At 36.6% G+C, this 24563-nt stretch overlaps 1 protein-coding gene across 4 annotated transcripts in view; it reads right to left on the bottom strand.

The window, feature by feature from the left end:
- Positions 1-24563, bottom strand: part of NEDD4 (neural precursor cell expressed, developmentally down-regulated 4, E3 ubiquitin protein ligase) — a 117721-nt gene that overhangs the window by 47587 nt on the left and 45571 nt on the right. For 2 of the 4 annotated variants that reach the window (XR_002828533.1, XM_023751619.1), the window contains exon 1: positions 20531-22529. The exons of 1 other annotated variant lie outside the window; for it this stretch is intronic. Coding sequence is in view for 2 of the 3 variants with exons in the window: in XM_023751619.1 (XP_023607387.1) it covers positions 20531-22090 (1560 nt within the window). In the remaining variant the exon portion in view is untranslated. Of the gene's footprint in view, positions 1-20530; positions 22530-24563 lie in introns of those variants that run through there. One more of the 4 variants, XM_006085917.3, reaches the window with a different exon arrangement.

Here is a 24563-nt window from a genome sequence, read left to right as displayed (position 1 = left end):
TGCTTGGCAGCTCCTGTATTGAATGTCTGCCCTCTGGTGGTCATTGTGCATCACAGCTACCAGCCGGTCAAACGGTCGCTTAGCCTTTTATATATATACTAGTAGCCCGGTGCATGAAATTTGTGCACATTAAAAGGGAATTAATTGCCCTAACCGGTTTGGCTCAGTGGATAGAGCATCGGCCTGCAGACTCAAGGGTCCCAGGCTCGATTCCGGTCAAGGGCATGTACCTTGGTTGCAGGCACATCCCCAGTGGGGAGTGTGCAGGAGGCAGCTGATCGATGTTTCTAACTCTCTATCCCTCTCCCTTCCTCTCTGTAAAAAAATCAATAAAATATATATATTTTTAAAGGGAATTAATTAGTGGAGATATTTTAATATTGCTATTTGCCCTTTCTCTATAATAGAAGTGTGAGAGATGAAAGAAAATTAGTTAAAATGTATATGAAAGTAATATATAAATTTATTATGATATGAAAACAACAAAAACATGATATAAAAACAACAGTGATGCAAACAATGACTGATAAAGTGATTAAACTTATTCTAATATCTCCCTGTACACCACATTAAGAGTGAAAACACTTTCAGAGTGCTTGACTAATTTCCCTTGTGATGAAGTACTTAGAACTTTAACTGTAACATCACATGCTCTTCAAACTCGAGAGAAAGCAACATATACCTGACCATGTGCAAAAACAGTTCAGGTAGGAACATGCCTACTTTGTCTAGAATTTGTCCTTGTGATTTATCAATAGTCATCACAAATGCTGGCATCATGGGAAACCGTAGTCGAATCAATTTAAATGGGAGGCCAGTGTCAGATGGGGACAAATTAATTCTTGAAATCAGAACAGCCTCTCCCTCTGCAGATCCTGTTAATACTTCAGCTTCAATAATCTTTTGATAATAAATCTGTTACCATTACAAAGACCCCATTTACTATTGAGATTTCTCAATAGCATGATGATTGCACCCACTTTCAATTTTAATTTATGACTCGGCATTCCCGAAGGAGTAATACTATTAAGAAATTCGATGGGAAAATTTTCCTTTTCAGCATCATCTGTGGAATCAATGGAATCATCACTCAAATATGTGTGAAAATCTTCATCGAGTATATCCAAATTTTCTTCATTTAATTTTTGAACATGCTCATTTCTTGGACAAAGAATTGCACGTTTAGATATATGTTTAATATTATCTGTAGCAGTGGTTCTCAACCTTGGCTGCACATTAGAATCACCTGGGAATCCTTTTAAAATCCTGATTCCTGGGCCTCGTCCTCCGGAAATTATTTCTTTGTTATGGGGTGGAACCACAACATTAGTAACAAAGAAACAGAATTAAGACTTTATTGTAGGGAGCCGCTACAGTATTTTGGACAGGTTCAAGCCTTGGACTGATGAGAGGGCACAGTCCTCTCATTGCCACGTGCAAGTCCCAGCTTGGAGGTCAGGGCCCTCCCAGCACAATTATAGCCAACAGCTGTAGTTGTAAGCTTGAACCTATGGTCCGAACATGTGGCTCCATGTGCCTGAGTGATGTAGGCTTGATAGAGTCCAGGTGCATGTGGTTGAGTAGGATTGAAACCCAGGAGAAGGTTGTAAACATCTTGGTCACGCCCTTACTTTGCCTCGTAGCATCTGCTATAAAATAAAGATACGGCTGTGGGTGTGGTCAATATCTCTCAGAGAAGCGGCGTCCCACCAAGACCCGGCTTTCATTCTCTTGTCTGTCTTTTCTAAGTCTTTCAGCCGCCCCCACTCAGGTTCACCCTTGGCCGTGCTGGCGTGGCACACTTTATATAAAGATATGCCTCCATGCTCCCAGGGCGGGTTCCTGCCTCAAACCCCGCCCTTACGGGAAACAGCTCCCTGCAGGACTGACTTCCTTCCGCTAGGTCACGATGGTTCTGGTCATGATGAACATCACCCCGGGTTTTTATATAAGTAGATAGATAGATGCTGCTATGAACATTGGAGTACAAGTATTTGTGTTAACATATATTTTCATTTCTCTTGAGTATATACTTAGGAGTGGAATTGCTGTTTAACCTTTCGAGGAACTGCCAGACTCTCTAAAGTGGCTATGCCACTTTATATCCCCGCCAGCACTGTAAGTCTGTTTTGATTTCTCCATATCTTTGCCAACATTAATTCCCACCTATATTTTTTATAATAGCCCTCCTAGTAGACATGAAGAGGAATCTCATTGTGGCTTTGTTTGCATTTCCTTGATGGCCAATGATATTGAATATCATTTCATGTGTTAATTGTGCTCCTTATTTCTTAAAAACTCTTAACTTATACATCTTCCCTCAATATTCAGTCTTCATTGCAGAGGCAGTGCCTGGGCACTGCAGGACAGAAAGAAAACATTTCATCCCAGATATTGTTGCCCCATACTCCTTGTTCATTGATTGCATTCTGTGAACAAAAGCACAGAACAAGAATCCCACATAATGAAAATTTCCATGTCTCAAGTCACTCTGGTATATAAAGACGTATTTTCAAAATGTCTTGCAATACATCTTATTATCTTCCTCCTTTGAAACAAGTGATCTGAAACGAGTTTCTTAACTTCTACTTAAAGTGAAATGATCCCAAAGAACTATCTTTCTATTAGAAGAATGAACACACTTTCCAAGCTAGAAATCAATATGCCTATTCTGAGGAGATGGAGAATATGAAACTAGGAACTATCCTGCAAAGTCTGGGACATATGGTTGCTACAAATATGGACAATTGGAAGTTCTTTTTCCATTTACAAAAAAGAAAAAAAAAACAGCAATAGTTTAAATTCATTCCTGTGAAAGCAAGTCAGTCTGTGATGCTCATTAATGTTTCTCTAGCCAACCAATTGTTCCAAATTCTGAATATCAAGCATTTCTTTGCAGGAGTTATTTCCTATATTCGAACTGCATGCCACTTACTTCATAAAGCAAATTTGCATTTAATAAAATAATAACTAATTTAAGAATGCCTGAAAATTTACAAAATAATTCAGAACAGCAGGTGATTCTGAACTGTAGTAGGCACAGTTTAGTCAGTAAATAATACTTTTTTAATATTTTAAAGATAATTTCAGTTTCTTAAAACAATTTTTAGAATATGAAAAGAGAAAAATCCAACCAACTTCTTTCACAAAACTTCAATTAAAACTACAGATGGCTCTAAGTTTAGGAGGACAAACTGTTGTTAATTTTGATAAGGCCGAATAATGACTGAAGATTGTGCTTTATTACAAAAAAAAACCAGAATTTCAAAAGAGATAAGTTCAAGTGTCATAGCTTTGAAGAATACTTGGCTTTCAAAAGAGTTTCCATTAAACCCGAGTTACAAATAATTTCCCAGGATAAGTCTACAGTAAAAAGCAAGATATTAAAGGAAGAATCACTTCCTCATAACCAGAGCCAAACAACCTTGCCCAAGTTTTCTGCTGTAATATCCAACTTTTCATTTTAATCAGTAAAAATGCATTTTATTCATGAGTGTTAAATATAGTATAGTTTACGTTTTCAGACTGACCTATCAGCACTTTTCTAATCAGGTTGATTTTTAAAAGTAATTGTTATACTGGGTACAAAATTGGAAAGAAAAAAAGAAAAAGGGTTTCTAGCCTCCAGCTATCTAATTCACCCGCTGTCCTTCCAAAAGGCAATAGCAGTCATTTTTTTTAGTTTGGACATCCCTTCAGATATTTCTTTGACATCCTGTTATCCATCTTACATTTTCCCCTTTTAACAATATCTCTAGGACCTTGTCTCACATCAGTCCACAAAGGCATGCTTTACCTCACTGGTGGTTGAATAGTATGCCACTGTAAGGAATGCCAACATTTATTTAACTAGTTCCCTCCCTATGGATAGACATTTAGGCTGCTTCTAATATTTTGCTGTTACAAACAACGCCTCAATGAATGAACTTATATTTATCATTTTGCATATATGCCCAAGATAACTTTTATTTTGTAGAATAATAAAGTCTACAATGAACTCATCTGAAATGGAAACAGATCTCAACGACTGACTGACTGGGTGTTACAGAAGGAAATAGTGTCCCGAGTAAGCCCAAAAGCAAGTTTTCAAAGATAAAGTCAAGATCAAAGATTCAAGATCAAGAAATCTGTATTTGAATTAATATCTTACTCAGTGTCAATAACTACTGTCTTCACACAACTGTATCCAAATTCTCTCAGTGCAAATGTCATAGATCACTAGTCAAAGAAAATAAATTGGGGCAAGCAGTAAAAAAGAAACAAAATAAATGTATAGCTATAAATATGTTCAAGCCATTGTTAATCATACTATTTAAGTTAAGTCAAGAGATATTTCAGAGATCATAAAAGACTAAATAGAGTTAAAAGCTCGAAGCTGGGATACTAAAAGTAAAATTGTCTGAAAACCTATTTGTGAAAAGTAGAATTTAAACTATTTATGAATTAAGAGGTTAAACATTTTCTTGATTTGAACACTTAGAAAGTCAATATTTTGACAAAGGATAAATAGGCAGAACTTATATGAATGGACCCATTTATAGTATTTTTAAAAAGAAGAAATCACATTTCTGCTTCCAAAATTCTATAAAAACTATTTTCATGAACATCCTCTCAAAATCCACACTACATGGTTTCATACTACATCCTAGACATTATAAATAGAAAAAAGGATTGCAAAAACTACTCTAAATTTAGCTTTTTTTCTAATGTATACAAATCTTATTAAGTAAAATTTCATTGGCATAGCTTCTACCTTCCTTCTCACATACAGACTCACTCTATGCTGTGACATGCTTATTTTAAACATTTTTTTAAGAGTTCAAGATTTATTGATTCAATCTTTTCAGTAGGTTGAGGGGGAAATGGTGTTAGCTAAATAAACAGTATAATCTGATCTATGCTATAAAATCATAGTGCTATGGAAACCGGATGTCTTTTCTTAAAACAAACATTCAGCGTCCCAACCGTGTGATTTGCTGAGCTGGTCAGTCTGTCTGGTACATTTAACTGTAAGACACAAACTGTACTTGTTCTCTGACAATAGCTTCATACTGCTTGAAAATTTGGGTACATGCGTTCTATAGTCCTAGCAACCTTCACATTTTTAAAGGAATTTTTTTTTACCTACTAAACAGGGGTAGGGAGGGAGCCAGGAGAAACCTCTGTCTAAATCAGTTTCAGTTTGAGTTCTCCTCTGAATTTCAGTTTCTTTGGAGGTCTCCACTTTATAATCATCACAAACTTGTGAAAATTGATGATTTACCTTGACAAGTTCCTCTGTTGCTACATGCTTTAAAATTAAGTTTATAATTTACTGTGAGGACTTTCAAATATAATCACATTTTTAATAGGCTACAAAAGAGAGGGATCTGAAGCAATAGGAATCAGGTTGTGCTTTATCAAACATGAACTAGATTTTATAATTATTTTCTAAAGTAAAGTTTATTATCTCCAACATACTTTTAGAAGCAATTGTATTGAATGCCCCTTAACTAGAGGACTATACAGGTGAGAAGAAAATTTTGCATTTATTACAACTTTTCTCCCCTCCTCAAAAAAGGGGAGAGGCTCATCAAGGTTTCCCATTGTTTCAAATGTACATTTCTAAACAAAGGAAAATGAAAGAAGACTCATGGATAAAGTTATAATTTAATCAGGAAATACCCACAGTTACATAATTGATAAAAGGGATAAAAGGCTCTTCCCCTCAGAGAGAAAAATATTCATTCTTGATTGAAAATCAACAGACACAGAGTGCCTACTGTACCACTTACTTATGATGCTGCTGTTGTTTTTTTCCTTTGAGGAATGTCTGCCACTCGCCCAGGGAAAGAAAAGGTAAACTTTGAAGCTCTGGAAGCTAATATTCTCTGGGGAATTATATCTATACCCTAAATGAGAAACAAATTTAGCAGATGGCTGTCACGATGAGAAAGATACGGTGACTTTAATTCTAAGAAACCAAAAAGCTGTGCAAAATCTCAGATATTTAATTTGTAAACAAGAAAGCAGGCGAAGATGAACTTAAAATACTGTAATTACTTTAAAATGGTCACACAGAGGCTGTGGCAGCTGAAGAAGTGTCTGGAAGCTCCTGCTCTCAACCTCACCTAAGGTTTAGGTTAGCCATCTCAAGTGGTTTTCCAGCTTCCGTGTGTGTCAGAATCATCTGGAAGGCTTTCTAAGGACAGAGCGCTGGGCCTCACCCCCAGAATTTCTAATTCAGTAGGTCTGGGATGGGGCCTGAGAATGTTCAGTTCTTACACGTTCTCAGGTGATACTCATGCATCTGATCCAGCAGTCACACCTTGAGAACTACATCTCTTTTTAATCCTTGGAGAAAACTAGGAAGAGTAAGCAATGATTAGTAACAGCTGAACATGAATAAGCAGGGCATCTAAATTTATCTGTTTATCCTGCCTACTTCCAAATGAACTTGGTCATTTTAAGATAACACACAATGTAAATTAAGACAAAGATAAATCCCTCTAGAAGCAAAATGAGTCAGGTATCTATGTATTTGCATTTCTTTCTAGCTCAAGGTGTAAAAATATAAACATATTTTCTAATGATGGCAATCCTCTTTTCAAAACCTTTGAAGACTGGCTATTGCATAAACATCATTTCCCAAGTGTGCTCTGAGGAATAATAGATTTGCTGGATACTAAAAGAGTTCAAAGGTGGTCACATATTTGGGAAATACTTGGTTAAAGGAAGTTCAAAAGTTTATTTCCTGTAGGACTTTAGGAACTTAACTTTATTAGTGTGCATTGTGACATTCCAAGAAATATAGCATGTGGCATTAGACAAACTTATTTGTCAATGGGATGGGTTTTATATGAGGTATCTTACAGGCTGGATAGGAACACTTTTCAAAAACATTGGTCCAGAGGGAAAACTATAAATTCCTTAGCATGGGATTCTAGGCCATCCATACGTGTTTTTCCAATCTACCTTGCAGTCTTATCTATTAATATAAGCCTCCTAGTAGAATATGATGTCTTTGCTCTCACTTCTGCCTTCTGGAAAGTTTCTTTCTCTCTCTCTCTGCCTGTGTAAATCCCAGCCATGTATGAGGCCTAGCTAAATGCCATTTTAATGAAAATTTTCTTGATGAGACTAAAGTGTTAATTTTCTCCTCTGAAATTCTACTTCATCTTGTATCTTTTAACATCTGTGTTATAGTTCCCTTTCGCTCCAATGGCATTATAAATTCTGTGAGGTCAACAAATGTTAGTGATTGGCTTCCATAGGCAGGCTCTATGCTAAGTGTGGGAGAATGTGTTCCTGATGTCATAAAGCGTACAATATTGCCTGCTTGACAAGCATGTACCTGTAATTAGAATGTGTGCAAAAACTGAAGTAAAAATACAGAATGCTATGGATGTATATAGGAGAAGAGTTAAGGAAAACTTTTATTCTTTGTTATATCCCTATCCACCCTGCCTTTATGGGTATTTAACACCTAGAGTAGTGGTTCTCAACCTTGGCTGCACATTAGAATCACCTGGGAATCTTTTTAAAATCCTGATTTCTGGGCCTCATCCTCCGGAAATTCTGTTTCTTTGTTATGGGGTGGGGCCAAAACATTAGTAACAAAGAAACAGAATTCTGTTGACAAATCCAAGTCTGCAGGCTACAGACTACTTTAATGAGACGATCCTCCTGCAAACTCTGATTCATGAGCAAGCAGTCTTGAAGCTACCATCATTTCAACTCTCCAATCCTTCTACTTCAATCAATTTCTAAATTAATTTCAAATTATATTATATATGTTCTTTGTCTTCCTGGCTTAGACTGCCCCATCAAAAGTCGGGACGATGTCGTCAACTCTTTTGCATTTCACAACAAAAGACATCTTAAACAGTGATGGCGAACCTTTTGAGCTCGGTGTGTCAGCATTTTGGAAAACCCTAACTTAACTCTGGTGCCGTGTCACATATAGAAATTTTTTGATATTTGCAACCATAGTAAAACAAAGACTTATATTTTTGATATTTATTTTATATATTTAAATGCCATTTAACAAAGAAAAATCAACCAAAAAAATGAGTTCGCGTGTCACCTCTGACACGCGTGTCATAGGTTCGCCATCACTGTCTTAAAAGCAAAATCTGCTTGTTGGAGTTTCATTAGTATTTCCCCTAATCATCAACAAATAGCATTAAGCACAAATGGTGCACAGTGACTGGCGAATACATTCAAAGGTTTATTGTCGGTAAAATGAGCTTATCGGGAGAAGATCCAAAAGGACTGGCCAAAGAATACCTCTAAACAACAAAATAATACTCAAATGATTCCCAAAGTAGTTTTTCTTTTTTTCTCTTTTTCCTTTCTTTGCTCTGTTTGTTGTTGTTGTTGTTAGTCCTTGGTACAAGACTATTAATGTAGTCGTAGAATGAAATGTTTAACACTTTTTACTTTTTGAAATGAATAATCTTTCTCAGTTTTTTTAAAAAAAAATTCAGAAATAGAAACTGATTATTCTTACAATTTAATGACCTGATCATCTGGTCAAATATAAGTTTCCCTCACCTATAAGCAGTTTTTAAAATTTCTCCCACGGTTGGAGACTCGTAATTTTTATTCAAGAATATAATATATCAATGAAAACAGGAAAAAGGAGGGGGGGTGTGGGTTACTGTTGTTTAAGAAAATAAGAACTCAAAAGATCCCTTTAGAGCCAAATTTTTCTTGCTTAAACAGCAAGACAGGTGCCAGTGGAGAAGAATAAGGCCATTGGATGTGGCTCCCCGGCTTCAGTCACCACAGCGTCCACGCTCTGTGGCGTTAGGTACCTTCCTCAATGCATTGGAGCCCTGTCCGAGTTCAGGGGCATCAATGCTTTGCTTCTCAAACGGAATGTTGAGGAGCCCTGGCCAATAGGACTTTCTGCAATAATGGCTATTCATTATCGTGCTGTGCAGTGCAGTAGCTACTAATCACCTGTGAGCACTTAAAATGTGGTTAGTGCAAATGAGGTTCAGAATTTTAAATATGATTTAATTTAAATTAATTAAAATCTCAATAGCTACATGTGGTTACTGGCCACTGTGCTTCACAGATGGAGTTCTAGAAAATTTTTCAGTGAAACAGTACTTTCTGGTTTTAAGATTTTGTGTTTAGTTCTTGCCCTGGGATTCAGAAAGCTCCCCTGAGCTGACTGATTTATTCACGCTTCTGTGTTCAGAATCATAATTCCCCTCACCCCCGTTTTTAAAAATAGGTCGGCTTATTATACCTAAGGAAAGGTTGAGTTAAGCTTTTCAAGGATGCTCCTGAGAAAGAAGTCACCCAAAGGGAAAAAAACAACAGTGGAGGAGAGGAGATGAATGACATGGTTGTCAAAATGTTGATAACTCTGAAACTGGGGGTTCACTGGAGACACACAAGGGGGCTCAATGCATTAATCTTCCTACCTTTGTGTGTGTCTGAAATTTTCCAGAAAAATTAAACAAAAAATATAGGTAGTTTATAATGATTTGGGTAGTTTATAATAGTTACTGAAGAAAAAGAACATAAGAATGAAATTCATAAACAGTGTTTTAGGAGGTAGAAACACAATATGTGCTATTTGATCAACGAAAACAATCAGAAAGAACAACACAATGATAAATACTGAGTCATAAGTCAGAAGAATAGAAAAAATATTTGAAAGATAAACTGGTTCTCTAGTAAAAATGTGCTCAAACAATAATCCTTGAATGTAGCTTTCACTCACCAATGGCAATAAGAAAGGACTTGACTGGACTATATGTCTACAGAGGGTAAAAGTTCATCATCAGATGGTAGTGAGTCCAGGTGGAAATTTTCCTTTAGACAATTCTCACTTTTTTCTTCTTTTTGATGCTACTTTTACTAGAATAACCTGCCCTAAGCAGCTTTATTTTGTGGACTCCCCCTGCTGCGGGGTAGAATGAAAGTCCTCTTGGCTTGTGATGCTGCAGAAAAGTGCTGTAGAACATATAATAGACCTGAATATTGGCCTATATATGACATGGACTAGATTTATGATCTTGAGTAAGTCATTCTAACTTTTCTGCGCTTGTTCCTTATCTCATATATGGAGAGAACCACTATCTCAGAGAGCTGTTTGAAAAGTGTATAATATATGTTACCTGGTTTAAAGTTTTACAGATACACATAGAGGGTTAAGAGCTTAAAAGCATACAGCAGGATTTTCTCCAAATTAAAAAATATCACAGTTGAAGTTTTAAGTTCTGGTGGCAGTGAGCATGCAATAATACATTCTAGTAGAGGGTCATTATGGTCTCTTTTTCCTTCCCAACCCATTTTAATAGGTCTATTCTCTTCCTCAGAGTGACAGGCATACACACTTACATTTAAGTGTATTGCCAAGAAATGTAAAAGGTTGGGAAATATGTTAAGGAAACCGTATATTCTATTATAAAGAATATTTAATTTAGGCCGAAACCACTCAGTGAATAGAGCGTCGGCCTGCAGACTGAAGGGTCCCAGGTTCGATTCCGGTCAAGGGCATGTACCTGGGTTGCGGGCACATCCCCAGTAGATGTGCAGGAGGCAGCTGATCGATGTTTCTCTCTCATCGATGTTTCTGACTCTCTCTCTCTCTCCCTTCCTCTCTGCAAAAAATCAATAAAATATATTTTTAAAAAAAGAATATTTAATTTAGTCTTTCTAGGAGTATCTTCACTTATAGAATGTATTCAATATATTTCAGACAACAGGTATGAAAACCAGGCCCCTCACTTACTATACCAGTAAATTATTTAAATTATCATCAGGCCTTAAGAATTTGGTAAGTAAATATTAAGACATGTTTTACCCTGAATTAACTCAGCTTCAGAACCTATAGAAGAAGTCACCTTCATTTCCATGGCTAGCAAACATCACTGGGTGACCACTGGGAGTGCCTTTTCTGGAGGAACAAACTGATCTCTGAGAAAGGCCTCCAGATGCTGCGTGACAGGTCTCCCTACAATGAAGCCCACTCGTTGCGAAGCCCCACACAACACAGCTACAGGGCCTCCGGGTCACTTCAGTGACTCCTTCTCAAATATGGACAGACAGCAAGGTGCACGGGACTCCTGGAGAAAAATGTCCAATAACAGCAAGAAACAAGCAACAATAACAACAAACTGACCCACAGGAACCAGAGACAATGTAGGACCCATTTCAAAACAAAACAAACCTGAAATAAAATATTCTAAAATAAACGATTGTATTTATTCAATACATTTGTTAAACTCTACTAGCAAATTCTGTCTAGAAGAGTCCCCTGTTAGTGTTTCAATTACTTGCTCATTCTGTAATACGGGTAGTTCATTGTTTGAACACTCTCAGATGTAATACGTACCAAGCAGACTTTGGCAAACTGTTTTCAATACAGACCAGAACCACTAAGTGAAACTCTTATTAACTATGTAATGAATGTTCCAGCATGCTCCCCCAATAGATAGCATTATATTTTAATGTTTCAATGAAGATACCAGCAGTAAAAAAAAGATAGTATTTGTAAAATAAGAATAAAAACATGGAATCATAATAAAACTATAGAAATTAAAACAACCAAAATTGTAAAATTAAAGAAGAGAAACTCGAAGGAAATCTTCCAGAAAATAGGATAAGGAGGCCAAGAGACAGAAAACAGGAGAGAATAGGAAATTATCAGATCAATCCAAGAGGCAGAGAGAACAGAGAAATCTCCAAAGAAATAACACCTGATTTTAAAAATAGGCACATGTGTTATCTTGATAAAAATTAAAGCTGGTTTAAAATTATACAGGCAACCACATATCTCAGACCTTAGGCGCTCACCTGTCTGAAGTAAGTATAGGGATATTATTACATATTACACATTATTGTACTTTGGTTTGTTTATTTCAATGGTTTATGTTGTCTTCCCATCTAAATTATAAACTCATCAATGCCAGGAATAATATTTGCCACTTACAGCAGGGACATATTCTATTTCTGATAAATACTTGTGAAACTCCTTTGCTTTGAAGATGACTTGAGTTTCCATTAAGCTCTGTGACTCTCTGAGAGGGTTCAGTCTTTCACTCTTGGTACAAAAGGTAAAGGTCATTCTCAGCTAAAACAGTTACTTGAGACTCCAGGAACGACTCAGAATCCAGCTCTTACATCAAGCCTGGCATGAAGTCGTTTTATTAAACAATGATAAATTTACAGCCAGCCAAATGGCCTTTGTTTAAGTACCCCTAAAAGTGTTGGCCCACTCAATCTTCTCTTTAGAAAACTCAGTCTGAACCTCTATCCAGACACATAGTTCTACAGTAGCAGCTAGTGGAATACGTAGGCTATGAATCAGACTCCACTGTGGAAACTAATCCTTGAGTCACGATCATAATATTCCACTGGCACCCACCCCAGGGACAAGGTATTCATTTAAGAGTGCCACTCTTTTGTGCAAAGCATGAAGCATCAAGTAGCTCCCACTCATCATTACAGTCATCACTTAAATATCCTAGTTTGGTTATCTGTTTGTGCAAGGCTGTCTGGCTACCCCCATCTCTCAGGGTTCTCCAGTCACCTCGACCCCATCCCAAAGGGTCTCCTGGCTTCATTCATTAATTTACTAAATGTCTGTTGAGTGTCTCGTTTGAGCTAGGCACTGTTCTAGGTCTGGGTGCTCTAACAGCGAATAAGACAAAAAGTCCCCGATTTAGGGAATCACACTGTAGTAAATCAGAGCCCAGAAAAGATTACCCATTTGCTTAATTCCTTGTCTAGAATTCTTCTCTCATCAATTCTAGAAAATTTACAGTTGCCTGCCTGCTTGCTTGCCTATCTATTTCCATCTTTAACTTTTTTCTAGCTATGTTTCCTTTTTATCATTTTTTTTCATCTTATGAGGCTCCCTGAAATTAAGCTAAGCGATTTGGTAGCCATAAAGACTACAAAAATCCAGCCATCAATAAGATTTCTTAAGCTGCTTGAATGGAAGAACAGTTCCTAAGATGTTCATATACTGATTTATACTAGAGAAGTAATGTATAATTTTAAGAAGCACTAAAGTTATACATAAAGAATTTTTAAACTTTTTCCTTATAGAGCTATCAAAAGGACAGTTCATAACTCAGCATGTATTATATATGGTGTTTCAATTCATTACATAAACCATATGCAATATTTAAACATTCTTAGTAGCACCTTATCTGGCACTGCTAGAGAAAAGAATATTGAAAAGACTAAAACTGTTCACAAAGAGGAGGATAGAAGATGTTGCTTGAATAAGCCAGCATAATGAAGAAAAATATAACATTTCAAATAAACTAGGATAACAGCCATGATGAACTAAATAGATTTCTTTAAGTAGAACTGCATGCCTTATAGACCAAAGTTTTTAAGTCCTTAGATGAAACTAAAAGGTAAACCTGGGAAATTTAATAGAATTCTGGAAGAATATATTATTAAGGTTCTTTTATGAGGCAGGTAGGCAACCTTGCTCACGGATTTTTCTTGGTCTGGACAATATCTCATGTATTACATGGTCTCAATCAATAACTACTCTCAATGCCTAAGTGGATTTAAATCTCTTTGCAAATTATTTGGCCTTGGCCACAGTATACCTATAGCTCTTCTTAATGTAAAAGCAGGAGAGGGACCCATTGAATACTTCAACTATGAACTGTATTACTGCTCTCATAAATGAATGGTCCTAAACCTTGCTTCTCAAAGTGTGTTTGGGGAAATAGTAGCACTGGTATGACTTGGGAGCTTGTTGGAAATATGGAGCTCTCAGGACCCACCACAGACCTACTGAACCAGAATCTGCATTTAACAACTGACAACTTAACACACCATTCTCCAACTGCAACCCCTAAAGCACTAGAAGGCAATACCTACCAACAAAAAATTGAGAGAAAAAAGAAAAGAAAAAAATTAAGTAGTCCTGGATAATATTATTTTAGCTATCTCATAAAATGTTACACTCTCAGCTTCTGTAAGGGAGACTAAAGATACAAATTCTGTTAAAAATATGTCTTTACTTAATGAACAACTGAATTTAAAGACATTGTCTGCTCTACTACCAATATCCTTGATGTAAATTTGTTGCTGCTTAGTAGTATTTTTTTCTGTTAAGGTAAGCACAAAATATTTCAGAGTGTTATGGTTTTGTACTACATCTAAGTCAAGAGAAGGCTTGATCTCCCTCCCCCTCCACAACACCCCCCACACAGACACCCTCAAGCCTAAATAGAGACATCCTCTTGGTCAAGGTGTTCTTTGTTGTGACTTGCCATGAACTGAGCTACAAGGCACACAGACATGCTCCTGCTTGCCCTTCCAAGTTCTCAGACCTGCTCTAGTTACATCTAAGCCATTTAGTTAAATCTCATTGAAGGTAAAATTGCTTTTCAATAATGGCTCCCATGTTGAGGGCCTTCCCCAAAAGATGCCACTGAATGGAGATAGATCTGTTCACCTCTTGTTTTGAAAGGCTTTCTTTTATACATCTCTTATGTGTCTGTCTTCATCTGACCATAGTCTTCCAATCTCACACACGGGCAAACAAAGAATACTGAATCACACACTTGAGCAATACTTCAGGTATTTCCTGGCTATGTTGACAACATCATTGGTTCACTTTCTCAGCACTCATTTGCTCCTAACTGCTAACCACCCTCCTGACCTCAACACATTGGCTGGCCACACCCAGGGACTCTGCCAAGCCCCTTCTGCCTAAATTGGCTCCTGGTCCTGGCTTCTCCTGCTCTACCTTGTTCCACTCTCATGCATAATGTAAGGGGAGAGTGGGTTTACAAGGGTGAGGACCCACAATAGCTAGCATCTGGTAGGCTCCATATCCTGGAGGAAGCCAGTGACATAAAGACACGGGTGCCTACTCTCCAAATGGTTTCCAGGAATAGGCCTTAAACCCTGACTTGTTTTCTACACGGAAGCTCTGTTTTAGCTTTGTCTTATTTTTGGTGTTAGGGAGGAGACTAAGAAAGAGTAGTGCTGCTCAAATTGAGTTGTGACTATTCATAGGTGGCCTCAAGTTTTCACTTCTAATTTCCTTCATTTCATATTGCTGAATCTCCATTTTGGTGTTTACCGTGTACACTCCCTTATTCTATAGTTCTAAGATGAAAGAACAGAGAGGTACAGCTTCCCCCCCACCCCTCAGAATATAGACTACAATGTTCTTGTAGTAAGAGAATCTGTGTTATAGCTACCTAATACTGTCTTCTATGTAGTAGCCACTAAATATATACCTTGCCTACAGTATCTCATGCCTATTTGGTGACATTTAGCAAGCAACCTTCACTTGCTATTTTGCTTCCTTACCTGTTTCATTCTTATTTCAATCAGGCTTTTTCACTACTTTCCTGAGAATACTCTTGCTAATGTCCCCAAGGACCTCCTTACTGCCACATTCGAAGGATACATAAATTCTGTGGCATTGTATGCTGCCCACCTTGAATTTTTCCTTCCCTTGCCTTCCACACCTTCATGCTTTCCAGGACTCTCTGCCCTCTAGTGGCTCTTTCTTAGTCTCCTCTTTAGCTCTTCTTCCACTCTCTCCACAGAGTTGGTGGTCCCAAAGTTCTGATTTATTCCCACCCCCCCACCCCAATCCCTGTCTCACTTCCATGCTTTTCAGTTGACTATACCCTTAATTCCCAACCTCCATTTCCAGCTTCTGATATCTCCCCTGAGCACTGGTCCTGTATCTCCACCTGCCCTATACATAAGCCTCCCAGTACGTAAACTTAATCATGCTTGACTTCCTCTTCACTCTCCAATGTGGCCCCTTCTCCTGAATACCCCATCTCAGTTCATGACATCACCATTCACCCAAAAATCTAAGTTAAAAAAATTGATTCATTTATAATCCACAGTGTCATAAAAGTATTACTTAGAAACGCAGAAATGAGCACATTACACTTGCAAGTAAAGACTTCCGTTGCCTATTTTCCGTGCGCAGGAGGCTAACGCTGCTTTCTCTTCAGCATATGGGATCACACCCAAGGGGACTCCAACCCACTTTTAGTTCACCATCTCCTCCTATATCCCTGGACTCCCTATGCTTGAGTCACACTCAACCCTCTGTAGGGTGATTCTTTCACACAACTGGCCTTGCATGTGCAACCGACTGCTTCTGCCGAGAGCAGTGGCTTTCAACTTGTGTGTCACAAGTACTTTTAAGACATGCAATACCTGACCATTTAGTCAGTGCACTGACCCCCTTTCCCTTAAATTGTCAAATAAAAAAATGATAACAGCCAACACAAAAGTATCCATCTAGTGTGAATGAATCAAAATTATACCTATTTTTTGTCAGATCAGCAAAAAAATATATTTTACGGTGTGTCGCAGACTATTAGTAATTACTGTATGTGTGCCATGCAATGGAAAAGGTTGAAAATTGCTGGCCTAGAGCAACGATTCTCAGCAGGTGTCAATTTTGTCCCTATGAGCCATTTGGCAATGACTGGAGACATTTTTTGATTGTCCCAACTGGGGAAGAGGGGCGCTCCTGGCCTCCAGTGGGTAGAGGCCAGAGATGCTGCTACACATCCTAGAAGGCACAGATCAACCCCATACAACAAAAAGCAACCGCCCTACAGGTCAACAGTGCTGAGACTGAGCATCACTGCCCTAGCATATCCTCCTTGATTTCTCTGCCTGGGGAACTCCAACTCACCTACTAAGACGCAGCTCAAAGGTCACCTCCTCTGCGAAGCCTTCTTCTACCAACCAGGTCCTCTTCTCCAGACAAACACTGTTGCATCTTTCTCACTTTGTCGTACACACCTCTATTTCAGTACATCGCACATTACACTGAAATTTTTTTTGTTTACCAGTGTGTCTCTATTACTAGAACGGGAGCTCCTAAAATAGACACTGCACTTTATTATCTTTTATTCCCAGTGCTTGGGTCAGTGCTGGTAAATATTAGGGACTCAAATGTGTGCTAAATGGATGAATTAAAGAAGACACATCTACAGAGAAAGTAAAAGTATTTTTGAAGCAAACAATTCAACTCCTTGACCCACTCTGAAATTAATATTATAGTTCCTCAGTTCTAAGAAATATACAAGCATAAATTTCTCACTAATTTCCAAAACTGGTCATTAACAATGTTGCATCACAGTTTGAGAGTCAATATTTATAAACTATATCGGGTTTTTTAAATTGATTTTTTTAGAGAGAGAGGAAAGAAGAGGGGAGGAAGAGAGTAAAGGCGGGGGAGGGGGGAGGGAAGAGGGAGAAAGAGAGAAACATTGATACATCGATCAGCTGCCTCCTGCACTTCCCCACCAGAGAAGGAGCCCACAACCCAGACATGTGCCCTGACCAGGAATCGAACCAGCAACGCTTTGGTGCACAGTACAATACTTTAACGAACTGAGCCATACCGGCCAGAGCAAAACTACATTGGTTTTTATAGGAAAGATTAAGTATTGTTCAAAATAAATTTAACCAAATGTCTCTAAATATGCTGTTAAAGTTAATAAAATGAAAACCAAGAAAATAATGGAACACTAAAATAAGTACATATTTAAGACATTTATTTTAGGAAGAACACCTAAATTATTGAAACTTATAATCTTGAGATTAGTGTTAAAGGCTTTTGAAAGCACTGAGACATAGACTTTTAAAGTCTTACTATACTAAGCTTAAGCAATTTACCTACCCAGGATTAAGTAACAGAAAATGGACAAAAAAGTTTCATAACAAAAAGAAAAAATGTAAAGCCAAACTTTCTGATAAAAACATGCATATAGTGAAGAATGGAAGAAATACATAACTTTGGGCAAAATGCTAAGGTATTTTAAATAATAAGGTAATGAAAACTCTGAGTATCCTCACACAACATAATATATGAGATTTAGAAAACAACAGATAGAGAAAAATAAAATGATAATGAGTAAACTATTACACAGATTTTAGAAATATGAATAGTAATTTCTATAACTGGATAAAAACTACCTTAGTTCCTTGATTTACTTCTTGATAGACCTGACAAAATATTACATACAATGTTAAAACATCAAATACCTACTTTCAGGTCAAAAGCCATTACAAAAGTAATATTGTTTTTCAAAAAGTGCATGTAGTAAACATGTCAGTTATTGGTATAGTCTTTGATAGCAAATAAATAAAAGAAACACCATCATGCAGACTACAAGGTTCATCTTCATTCTAAGTTGTAAACACAGAACAGAGCCCTGTTGTAGATACAGGTAAAAGTTGTCACTCAATTTAAAAAAGTAGCCATTAATGGGCTGCTGATTATAGAGAGCTAGAAAATGGATCCTATGCTGCTAGAGACTAACACATAAGAAAAGAATATGTGGTCCTCTAGTGCTTTAGAATCAAGGGTCCCTGACCAAAGCAGTGATTTAATTTCACGGCTGCTCGGTACAGATAGCTGACATTACTAAATGCTACTCTAATATCAACTTGTTAAATGTGAATCCAGACTCAGCATATCAGAACACTAACCCAGACTAACTGGAGTCATGGGAAATATTTTGGGAGCTGTTTATTTATAAATGAGTTACAATATACCACTATAATTAGATTAATATATAATTATTGATAAACATGGGATTATTTCTAAAATCCCATTATTGTTGCCACTGCTATGTTTAGAAAAAACATTAGTACTTTCCTCTTAAAACAAGCCCTTGACTTACCATTAAACATTTAGATCAATTTCGATCTAGTATATGCTGAATTTAGTGGTCACTATATTGTTTATACTTTTATAAAGAGTTGTTTAATAAATACTTAAAAAGAGAACAATTTCAAGCTCTCTGGAAAATTACACACTTTTTAACTATTTTATAATCCAATAATCTACCCAAAAAATAGAATCTGCACAAAGCTAGGCATTTGGCTGTCACAAAAAAAAAATATTTGTAAGCTTACTAAGTTAAATAAAACCAATAAAAGTGCATATTTTTAGCCATGCAAAAGTATTTAGTCACACTTTATTAAAAACATTAAAAATACTATTTTCAAAAGCATAAACAACAACAAACTATACCACTGCCACAAAATCAACTATTTTAAGGATATTTCTATAAGTATTTCTAGGTTAATTATTCCTTGCAGATTAATTATTTCATAAAAAGTAAAATAAATTTACAAGGTACATGTAAATTCAATTAGCAAACTATTAATATATGTTTCTTCATAGTATCACTTCATTGCTTTCTTTTAGGGGGCAAAACAGTTAAGTAGACTATCATCTCCTAAAAGCTGATTTTTAAACAGTTTTGTAAACAGAATTAACAATTCTAAAAAATAGATCAGAATATGAAATCTGACCTTTTTCATCTTCAGTAAAGTAGTTGCTGATATTAACATCTAAAGCATTGGGTAACAATGATTATATTTACCAGATTTCAAAAGAGAAAACAAACTAGCAATTACTGAATATTTTATTTACTTTAAGCTACTTATCCAGAAGTTTTTTTTAAATCTTTAATATAGATATTGAGTGTTATATAAACACAGATAAACTGATAAGTTTCCACTCCTCCTCCCCCTGCAAAAAAAAAATTGTTTTGTACTGTCATCTAGAATTGCTTTAGTCAGAATATTTTTTTAATTTTCCGGTATTAAAAATGTTTTAATATCCTGGCCAGACCTTCCAAACACAAAAATGTTTTAAATCTATTTAAGGTCCAAACACTTAAGATACTTTGGAAAGGCCACATTACATAAAGAAATGTTTTGGTTGAGATTCATTAGAGTAAAATTACTAATAAAATAAAGCAAAATTATCAAAATAACAATTAATAAGGTAACTAGAAAATTATGGGAAATACCTAGCAATTGAAACCAAATTCAAAATTATAAAATTTAAATTTTAATATTGTTGAAAGAGTAAGTTACATTCTAGAAGGCAGTCTTAACTGGTAACTAAAGAAAAATAGGGTGGAAACAAAATTCCTGTGGTTAAGGGTATATACAAATGAAAATGCCATTTATTTTTCCTCTGCTTCAAATATGAACATAATAGTTTTTAACAATGATCTAATAAATTCATATTAAAAAAACAGTTTTCTCCATGTTCATTTATAACAAGATTTTCACATAGGTTTTTTAAAAAAATATATTTTAAATATGCATTCTACATTTTACTTTATGTCACAATGATTAAGGAGGGGCGAGTACTAAATAAGCATTTTGAAAATTGGAATAAAAAATGAAGTTAGACATTAAAATATGATGCCACTTGAGGGGAGGGAAAAGTAAATATACCAAGGTAAAGTATTATTATTTAAAGCTTGTTTTTATGCTACAGAAATGTTTTATGGCCTAAATCACTTTGGAAAGTTCTTTTTTAATGAATATTTTCTACATTGGTAAAATAAATAGAGTGACAAATTATAAGAGGTTCTTTAGATTTACAAATATAAAGTTCATTACTACAAAAATATTTGCTAGCTAAGGACCAGGAAAGTATATAAAACTGTTTAGTTATAATAAATTTTAACCAACTATTTCCTAAAGTTATTCTAATATAAATTAACATTTACCGAGACCAAAGGAAACTTACCTTACAAGAATGCTTCGAAGATTTAGATAGTTCATTTGTGAAACGTCTGCTGCTGTCACTTGGTAAATTATCAACTTTACCTTCATTTCCAGATGCAAACTTTATGAGTAATTGAGATGGTCCCCCTTTAGAACAATTGTGCTTAAGGCTGGATAAACAGGAAACATTTGGGTAAGTTCCTCCTAATGAAATACTTCTTTGTAAAATAGCATGGTTTTTGTTTATCTGTAAATTTGGTCTTTCCAACTGTCCATTGCTATTTCTTTGGTAATCTACATTTGGGGAGGATGGTAAACATGCAGATGTCCTATCCGTCAGCTTCATATACTCTGGATCAGAATTAAGCTTGGTTTCTGACATCTCTGGTTTACAATCACCATTCGCAGCTTCACAATCTAATGTGGTTGCTTTCTGTTGGGTGAAATGCACTGAGACACACGAATATCCTTCCGATGACTTTTCAAAGACAGTCTGATTTGGGCTATGATTTGCAATAACCATTTTCTTTTGTGATGAGCCCTTCCCGTGAAGTGGTCGTATGTCCCTTACTTCTCCGGGAGTACAGATCGTTTTCGATAGCCGAAGCCCATTGACAGCTGTGGAGAGAAATCCCTTAGCACCAGTACCATCTTCAGTGTGAGCAATTTCACCGGGAGAAATAATAAACTGGTGTGAGGTTTGATAGGATCCTTTGCTTGGAAGCGCACCCGTACTTGTGGGAGACGTTGGTGGGGTATTTGAAAGACTCCGAGGAAAAATGACTAAGGATGAACAACGTTTTAGTGGAATTTTCGAGTCTTTGCCCACTGACAATGTCATAATCTCGACTCCATGCTCCACGTCATCCTCGACAAAAGGAATTGTGCTTGTGCTTCTTGAGAAAATTTCACACGGAGTAATATTCCTGTTGGGCACACTTCTATTGGAGGTGCCGTCCGAAGAGAAATTTCCACCAAAAAACGACTCATCCGTTGGCGGAAAAGTGTAACCACTGCTGTCGCTGACGAGACTGCTGGTGTACGAGCCTCCACTTGCGATGCTGGCGCATGACCCATAATCACTGCCGTTGCTGTTGTAAGACCCATTTTCACTGGTCGAAAAGTTACTAAGGCTGCCGCTGCGAATGGCAGGACTGCTCAAAAAGCTATCATCATTCACAGCACTCAGTTCATTACCAACCGCAGCACTGCTGTAAATGCCATCCTGCAAGACACAGGCAAAAGGAGCATCCTCCCCATCGGCTAAGGCACTGCTGGACTGAAGACAGCTACCGTACCTGGTTGGCTGCAGTGAAATCTGGAGGCAGCTGCTCTTTTTAGTAACATTTTCAGGTGAAGGAGCAGGTGATCTCTCCTGAGACTTCACGTTTTCCTTTATTAGCGGAGCCAGCGCAGTCTGTCTGGGAGTCAGCTTCATCTGAACGACGTTGGACGCTGAAATCCGCGTGGGTCGTTGGAAGCCCATGTGAGCATTGCTGTCCGGATCATCTCCGGAGGTTTCTGACAGGGGAAAAGTATTGCTTCTTCTGGCTGCAAAGTGCAATCGTAAGCTTTGTGCCATTTGTTCTCATTTCCAAACATGTTAAGGGCTGAAAGTCATAACAAAGATCTCTGTCGGTAGACAGGCTAGAAGCAGCTGCACTGCGTCGAAAGAAAAAATCATTTGTGGTGCCTGAAAGGGCTCTCAAGTAGTAGGCTTTATCCTAAGTAAAACATTAGATACCAGATATCACGGGAAGAAAAAGACGACCCATTCCTGAGACGGCCGCTTCCAAAATGTCTTGAATTGCTTGTAGTCAAAATGCCTTCAGTTACAAAGCACTTGATTTCCAGCGACCTTTCAGCTGAGCTCAGCTGCAGCAAGCACACTGCCTCGCACACTGCCAACCTTGTTTCAATTATACCTTCTCCAATTTGCATGAATGAGTAACACAAGAACAACAATCTTCTAGCATTTCCAGTTGAAACAGTATTTTTTTTTACTCCAGCTCTATTAAATGAACATTTAACTACGGGAATCACAGTGCCTATACTTTCTCCAGCGCAGTTTGACCACTAATATTTTTACCCATAGGGATAGAATTACAGGAAGTTGGTAGGAATGAAACCCCATGTAATTGAGTATCAAATCGAGGATTGAATTTCCAAATAGTAGCCATACTAGGAATCTAGTCAAGTTAATGTAGAAAGGAATAGAGACTGTTACGTTTTTTAAGATAAGTTCCGACAGTTATGCAATTTGGAAATACCAAAACTGTGGTGTGCATTTAAAATTTAGCATGAGATCAAACAGATAAATATTTTAGCTTCCAAAACACTTCTTATACAAAGTGAAAGCTGAAGGATAGAAATACAAAATTTGCCTAGTAATACTATTGCAAAAATTGAGCATACGGCTGAGAGGAAAAAAAAAAGTTTAAGAGAAGCTGTCACCAAGCATTTCTTCTATAATTTTGGGGCCTATTCCAGCCAAGTAGTACAGTCTTTAAATGATGCCATTTATATTTTGACTATTAAAACTCTGCCAAGAAATAGCATAAGCAAACATTCCATTAAAAATATATGCAGATTAGACAGAAAAACTATGCCCCAATATAGTTTGAGCACACAAGATATTTTATCCCACTGTCTCTGCAATTTATTCACTTAAGAGAGTGTTTTGGTAAGTAAAGAAGTCTAAAAAGAATGTAGCACATCAAATAAACATATCTCAATGCCAATTCTGTTCTGAAAAACTCTAAGAACTCTTTGCTGGCCCCTACTGGTGCACTGAAACAATCCATGTAGCTGTTTGATATCTATAAAGAAATACACACCATGCTGCATATTTCTTTATATAAACAAAGTACATACTTGTTTACATTTTTGAGTACTAGCTCTGCCCCTGCGGTGGAATTACTACTGCTGATAAAGCACTCATAGTAGAGAACAGTAGACTGTTTGTCCTCTTAGGGGTTGTGATTTTGTACATATATTTTTTTCTGCTTTGTATTTATTTAACCTTTACTTTATTTTCAGTTTACTAGGTAATAAAAGTTTAATATTTTAATTTCTGTCCCAAATGTCATAGACCAAGGCTGGTACCCTATTTGAAAGAAACAAATTTATTTTTAAATAATACTCTAGGGTATATTTAAACCCCTTACCTGAATTTTATAGCTGGAACTCCAGTAATAAATATATACTGGCTCATTCATAGGAAAGTAAAAAGTAAAATAGTTCAGTTGTTTACACCACATGGTACTACACCCAAGTTGTATTTTTCTAAGTAAGGTTTTTTTTCTCTCTCTAAGTAAAAGCAAATATGTAAAATATATACTTGCACTTTGTTTAAAAAAGAAAACTCCATAAGACAGATCTGTTCTCAGTCACAATTTTCTAAACAGTTTTTTAAATCAATTAAGACAGGGAAAAATAAAAACATGAAATTAATTAAATTATATTTCTGACCAGAATGAAACAGTACTGTTTTAGAATGTACACAATAAATTATAAATTCAGTAATAACATTATTATATTCTTGGTTTTATATGATCTACTGCCTTTATAATTTTACAGATTCAGTAAATATTCCCTTACTTTTTATTTATAGAAGGAAAGTTGTAATCTTTTCACTTTGCCTTCAAATGACTTCAGCTTTCCTTCTTGAATTAAGTTAGGAATCTGATAATTCAAAGAATGGATCACTTCTAACAGAGATCTAATCAGTGAGCTCTAACTGCTCATGCCTGTGACTTAAAGCTTCCAGGTCATAAGCAAAGAAAGCTCCCTAGGTTGTTCATATAAAATAATGAACCTCAAGTATTTGGCCAGATAAATGTTTTCTCTTTGGTAAGCTTCACTATAAACACCAGTTTCATGTCCCCTAACTAGATTTTAAGCTTCCAGAAGTGTGAGGACCATAACTAAACATTTCTTCTGAGCTCATGCTGGGCACAAAGTAAGCATGAAGTAACTAACACCAGAGAGGCGGCTGGACAGATGGATGAATGGTCACTTCAGTAACTCTGGCTGCCTAATGCTTTATTTGTGCA

This window comes from Myotis lucifugus, unplaced genomic scaffold (assembly GCF_000147115.1).
Source record: "Myotis lucifugus unplaced genomic scaffold, Myoluc2.0 scaffold_23, whole genome shotgun sequence".
Lineage (NCBI taxonomy): Eukaryota > Metazoa > Chordata > Mammalia > Chiroptera > Vespertilionidae > Myotis > Myotis lucifugus.
Note: the sequence above shows the minus strand (reverse complement) of the source record. Positions and strands in the feature narration are given on the sequence as shown.